Here is a 5,680-nt window from a genome sequence, read left to right as displayed (position 1 = left end):
CGAACCCTTAATTTTGTTTTACTTTTTAGGACCCCTGTCGTCACCGCGCGCGTCAGCGCCACTGCTGTAAATTCGTCTAACCTCAAGAGGGGTGCATCCGGCAATCCATCCGCCCATCTTTGTTTCCATTTCGTACGGCCTCGTCAGCGTGGCCCCACACTGACCACGTGTTTCCGCCACGTGGGATATGGACACGTGGCAGACGATCAATGGAAAGACATGGCCCGGCGGCCGACATACGTAGAGACGCAAGGAAGATTCGAAAATCGGACGGTATGGAATGAGCGTCACCACCCCGCCCGATCTCCACCGTCGGATCGGGTACAACCTGGAGTCGACTTATTTAAGTTGGCCTTGTCTTCTTCTTTTTGCGGTGTTGTTGAATTCTCAGCTTCAGGTTGTCTTAAACTCTCTCTTTCTCTCTCTCTCTCTCTCTCTCTGTACTGCATTTTCATCTCTAATTCTCTCTGCAAATTCTCCAATCATGATTCGGAGAATCTAACAGTTGTCCAGAAAACCCTTTTCAGCAAAGCTCATCTCTCACTATATGGTAATGCCGATTATATATATATATAATATATATATATATACTTCTATTCTCTCACTAGAATTATGACATTAATGATTTCTTCTTGATCTCTGAATTTTACAGGAAACAATGCGGGTTCCGCCATGGCTAGAACCACTGCTAAAGGCAGCTTTCTTCTCCGCTTGCCGGACTCACGGCGACGCCGCCAGGAGCGAGTGCAATATGTTCTGCTTGGACTGCAAAGCCGACGCATTCTGCTTCTACTGCCGGTCATCGAAGCACAAGGATCACCAAGTCATCCAGGTGAATTAATTAACTGGTGAAACGACCCACCTCGATCGTTATGTGACGGGTCTTTCTATTCTGTGTCCTAAACACGTCTCGTTGATTGTAGATAAGAAGGTCTTCGTACCATGACGTGGTTCGGGTATCGGAGATTCAGAAGGTTCTGGACATAAGCGGCGTCCAGACCTATGTGATAAACAGTGCGAGGGTTCTGTTCTTGAATGAGCGGCCGCAGCCGAAGAGCATCGGCGGCAAAGGGGTTTCTCACGTTTGTGAAATCTGTGGCCGGAGCCTCTTGGACCCATTCCGATTCTGCTCATTGGGTTGTAAGGTTAGTATTTTTTCTATTTTTTCTTTTCTTTTCCCAGAAAATCTCGTCCTTAATGTTCATGATCATCTGAAAGCATTAATGTAGATGCATAGCATAGCATATGATACGACCCACATTCACATCTACATCGCCATCGCCATCCCCATAGTTTTCATCGCCATAACCCACCACCTACGGCCATCATTATCATCTTCACAGTGCCAACAACTTGCCAAATTAGATCTTTTAATAATGTACAAAAGCAATTTTGTGCAAAAAAATTTGTAAAAAAAAAAAAAAAAGGTGATTGTTGGTGTTCCGATGACTTAGCTTGCAGGAACAAAGAGAAACGGGGTTGCAAGCTTTGCCTTGGAGGCGAAGAATAATGAGGCGACAAAAGTGGCCGGGAGGAGAGGGGAAGGGGTATCACGGCGAGCCAGCGAGAGACCGCCGTCGGGGATGGCGCGAGAGGAGGAGGAGGAGGAGAAAGAGTTGCGTGAAGGGTCGCAGCAAGACATCTCTCCGCCCACGCCACCGCCACCGCCAAATGCGAGGAGAAGAAAGGGCATCCCTCGTAGGGCGCCGTTTGGCTCCTAGCCACCAATCACCAAAGACATTGATAATTACTTTTTACAACTCATCACAATTCTTTCCTTCAACCAAACACCCCCCTCCCCCTCGGTTCTATGAACAAAATGGTTGTATGAATCATTCCTTCCTAAGATAACCCAAAAAAAAAAAAAAAAAAATATATATATATATTTCTTGACCATCTCTTCTTGTTTTAATTTGATTTATTCATCATTTGATTTAAATATTTCAGTATCGAACGGGGTGGGGTCCACGGGAACAAATTCCCCCAATAATTGAGGATTGAAACTAATTGTAAACAAATGCAATTAAGAAAACTAGAAAGGCAAAGGCTTTTGGTTGGGTCAGTTTCGTTCCGTGGTTTTTGATGGGTCCGCCAACGCACATGGGCCGCTTGCATAAGAGCGAACGTAACAGGTCTTAATTTCTTATTAATAATGCATGTTAGGGGGGCAAATCAGCTTTCTGTGATTGCCGTCGTGCCCTGTTTGGATGCCTACCCCCAATCAATTGGAACTCTTTTAATTTGATTTGAAATATCATTAAATTGTGTTTCCACAAACCCTGATTCCAGCCGTAGGATTAAAGTAAAGGAACAGAGAATGATCTGTTGCACGTGCCGGTGCCGCTTGGGATTGGGTTTGGGGATTCCGTGCTGGAAACAGAAGAATAGCACGTTTCGCACGTGAATTATGTCACGTTTGGTCCGTTGGGGGCAATTTTGCTATTAATGAAATATGGTGCAGTAATTAGCAAATATAAAGAAATGGGGTCTATTAGCAATATTTTCAAAATAATTATAATAATTATTTGGATGGTTTTATATATAAGATTCCAATCTGTGCCATTGCATGCCGCATCTGTTAAAAATTGAAAAGGTGGGTAAAGAGAATAATTGCAATAAGATGGTCCCCTTTGATACAAAAAAGATACTTTGGCCCATTAACTTACTTGTTTTCGATTAAATTGAGTTTAACATATGGCCCGTTTGTTGTAACTTAAAATCTATAACTTTTAGCTTCTATCTTCAAAAAAGTTAGGATGTAGTGTTTGTTTTAACTTATAGAATTTTAACTTATAGTTTCTACTAGATTTTAGAAGGAGTAGAAGCTGACTTTTTCAATCTAGGGTTCCCCAACTTTTACAACTTCTGCTTAAATGATTACATTGTTATGAAAATTTTGCCCATATTTTTAATAAAGAATTACCCTATTGTCTACGCAATCATGGGTTTTTCTTCTCTACCGCCATCTCCATTTTCAGATCTCTTCCTCTCTCTCGTTATCTTTCTCTCTCTATACTTTAATTAATTTTTTTATAACACTTGAAACTTATACATATGCATTAATTAATTTTTAAATTATCATTCTATAACTACTAAGGGTATTATGAACAATTATACAAAAATAAGTTATTTTACAACTTATGGTATCACAAACACCACAACTACTTAATTACAATTTCTAAGAAGCTGCAACAAATAGGTTCACAACTTATTCTAAGTTTTAAAAGTTATAATATAAGAAGTTAGAAACTATAATTTATTTAATTAAGGTGCAACAAACGGGTCTATAATCTCCTTTTATCATTCAAGTATTTAATTAGATAATTTGGCTTTTTTTTTCTTTTTTGCTAAAATTAATTGGGCTAGTATTAAGGTTGTAAAAGTGTAGGTTTGAAATAACACAGAACAAACCAAATCGAAAATAATAAAAAATTCAAAAATTAGTTTGAAAGATAAAAGGAGATTATGATAAAAATGAATTAACTATATTTCAAATATGTTATTGTAGCATACCTTTCGGGATGAGTGAAGTTTTCTTGAAAAATGTACTTTCTCAACAAAAAAAAAGTCCTCTCGAAAAGGCATACGAATAAGTTTTCCCAAACAGTCAATATCCTATTGGACCAATTGCCAGCTCTCTCAAACAACGACGTGAGTTCACTCGAACAACACGAGACTCATTTTAGTCTTGTTTTGACTCAGTACAATTTGAGTTATTCTAATACAAATTTTATTTGTTGTATTTCCCAACAATAATATATGTATCAAATAAATATGTAACACAAGGTGCAATAACTCATAAATAGTATAGAAGAGTAAGAGTTGCAGCATGTAAACAACAGTTGATGTAAAAGTATAAATGGAATTCGAAAAAATGGGATAATTTTATATGATTTTGTGAAACTTTTGTCATAAAAATGTATAAATTTGTTGTTAGAGAACATGACAATTAATTTGTATGATCATATAAAACATTTTGTATAAAAAGTTGTACAAATTTTGGCTTAGAAGATGACCTAATTAATTAAATAAATGGCAAAACTGAAGGGGCTGTGACATCTCAACAGGCAAGAAGATTTCTGTCGCGCAAACCACTCTCCCTGATTATCAGCCGCGAGAATGATCTCCATTGCTTGGACGAAACAAGATCCGAACGCCCTGCCGATCCATTCTTGGCCGGTGAAGGCGAAGAAGATGGTGGAGGAGGGGGAGGAGAAGAAGAAGGAGAAGTCCTAGTCCCTTGATTCTCTTTCTGGAAATCAATAACCAGGTAGCGGTGATCCAGAGAAAGCGATCTCTTCAGCTCCGCAATCGGAAGCCTCAACCGCCTCTCCTTGTCCAGATCCAGTGATGAACAGTGCCGGAGCATCGCGGCGCCGGACGGAGCGTTATCGACGTGAATTCGAATCTCGTTAACGGCCGCTTCACTTTCTTGAACGCGGTCTTGAGCCCTAACTCCTTGAGCCATAACTTCAACCCTGACCTCTCTCGGTTGGAGGAACGTCGGCAATGCAGGAGAGGAAGCAGAAGTTACAGACGTCCTACAAATTGGACAGCTGCTGTTTCCAAGGAACCATTCGTCGATGCATTTGACGTGAAATCCGTGCATACAATTAGGCAGGACGCGGACCATGGCGCCCTCCTCCAGGTCCGCAAGGCAGACGGCGCATTCGCTCTGTTGGTCGAAGAACTCCGGCTTCTCAGCGGAGTAAGCGACGATAGGGATGGTCTGGAGGATCTTTTGTTCCAGCCTGTCGGAGGCGTTGGGGGGCGGCCAGCGGGCATTCTCTTGCCGCCTGCGGTAGTAGTGCATCACGATGAAGTGGTAGAATGCGGCGACTAGAATGATAGAGAAAGCGGCAGCGGTGAAGGCGACCATCACGACCAAGAATGGCCTTGATATCGTTCGTAATGCGAAGAAGCTCTCCATTGCTCATTGGTTTGGTTTGTGTGGAGAGCTCTAATGGCGGATGATGGAGCATATTTGCGGTTTGGTGCCATTTCATGTTGCAGTTTGGCTTCGTGACATCTGCTGTTAAGCCAGCGAAAATCTCCTCCTAATTAGGTGTCCCTTCAACTTCTAGTTTTTCACATATATAGACTTGTATTATTATAATAATAATAATAAATAAATAAATAAAATAAAATACTAATAGTAATTAAAGTAAAAAATAACAGATAATATAGAATATACTATATATACATAATATATATGATATCCTGTAATCAATTTATTTATATTAAAGGTGGCCAATTAATGACATAAATAAAAAGATTGAATTAATTAATCACAATGAATTAATAAAATTATAATTAAGAATTGATTAAACAAGACTTTCAAATTGAAATTCAACTCCACTTATTAATTTTCAAATAGTTTTATGTATAATCAAACACATTTCATCTTACTTCACTTAATTCATCAAATCTCAATGGCAATTTTTTACATTTAGATAGGATTTGTTCATAATTATGTAAAAGTGGTGGAATTATTTATATAACATTGGGCTTCCTGAAATATTACAAAAATAATATACCTATAAATAAAATACAATTTAAAAAAAAAAGAAAATACCTCAAGAGTAAATGTTTAATGGATTAGTAATGACTTAATTACATATAATCCAAAGATACATTTAAGAATATTGTCAACGATACAATTATAGAACGATTTCAAAAT

General features: G+C 39.0%; 2 protein-coding genes across 3 annotated transcripts; one reads left to right on the top strand and one right to left on the bottom strand.

Annotated features, from left to right (window-relative positions):
* The first annotated feature begins 369 nt into the window (after positions 1 to 369).
* Positions 370 to 1,916, top strand: LOC127790390 (protein RGF1 INDUCIBLE TRANSCRIPTION FACTOR 1-like). Of its 2 annotated transcripts, none has more exons than XM_052319887.1 (4): positions 370 to 550; positions 653 to 832; positions 924 to 1,145; positions 1,462 to 1,916. In XM_052319887.1, exons 1-4 carry the CDS (start codon positions 548 to 550, stop codon positions 1,849 to 1,851), a joined length of 795 nt encoding a protein of 264 aa, XP_052175847.1. In that variant the 5' UTR covers positions 370 to 547; the 3' UTR covers positions 1,852 to 1,916. The 2 variants fall into 2 exon arrangements, with proteins under 2 accessions (XP_052175847.1, XP_052175848.1); XM_052319888.1 differs by having other exon boundaries at positions 372 to 550; positions 1,455 to 1,879.
* A 2,144-nt stretch (positions 1,917 to 4,060) lies between these two features.
* Positions 4,061 to 4,930, bottom strand: LOC127790128 (RING-H2 finger protein ATL5-like). Its single transcript, XM_052319418.1, has one exon. The coding sequence runs from the start codon at positions 4,928 to 4,930 to the stop codon at positions 4,061 to 4,063; it is 870 nt and encodes a 289-aa protein (XP_052175378.1).
* Between the last annotated feature and the right edge of the window lie 750 nt (positions 4,931 to 5,680).

Source organism: Diospyros lotus, chromosome 14 (genome assembly GCF_014633365.1).
Source record: "Diospyros lotus cultivar Yz01 chromosome 14, ASM1463336v1, whole genome shotgun sequence".
NCBI classification, from domain to species: domain Eukaryota; kingdom Viridiplantae; phylum Streptophyta; class Magnoliopsida; order Ericales; family Ebenaceae; genus Diospyros; species Diospyros lotus.
This window is presented reverse-complemented; position numbering and strand designations above follow the sequence as displayed.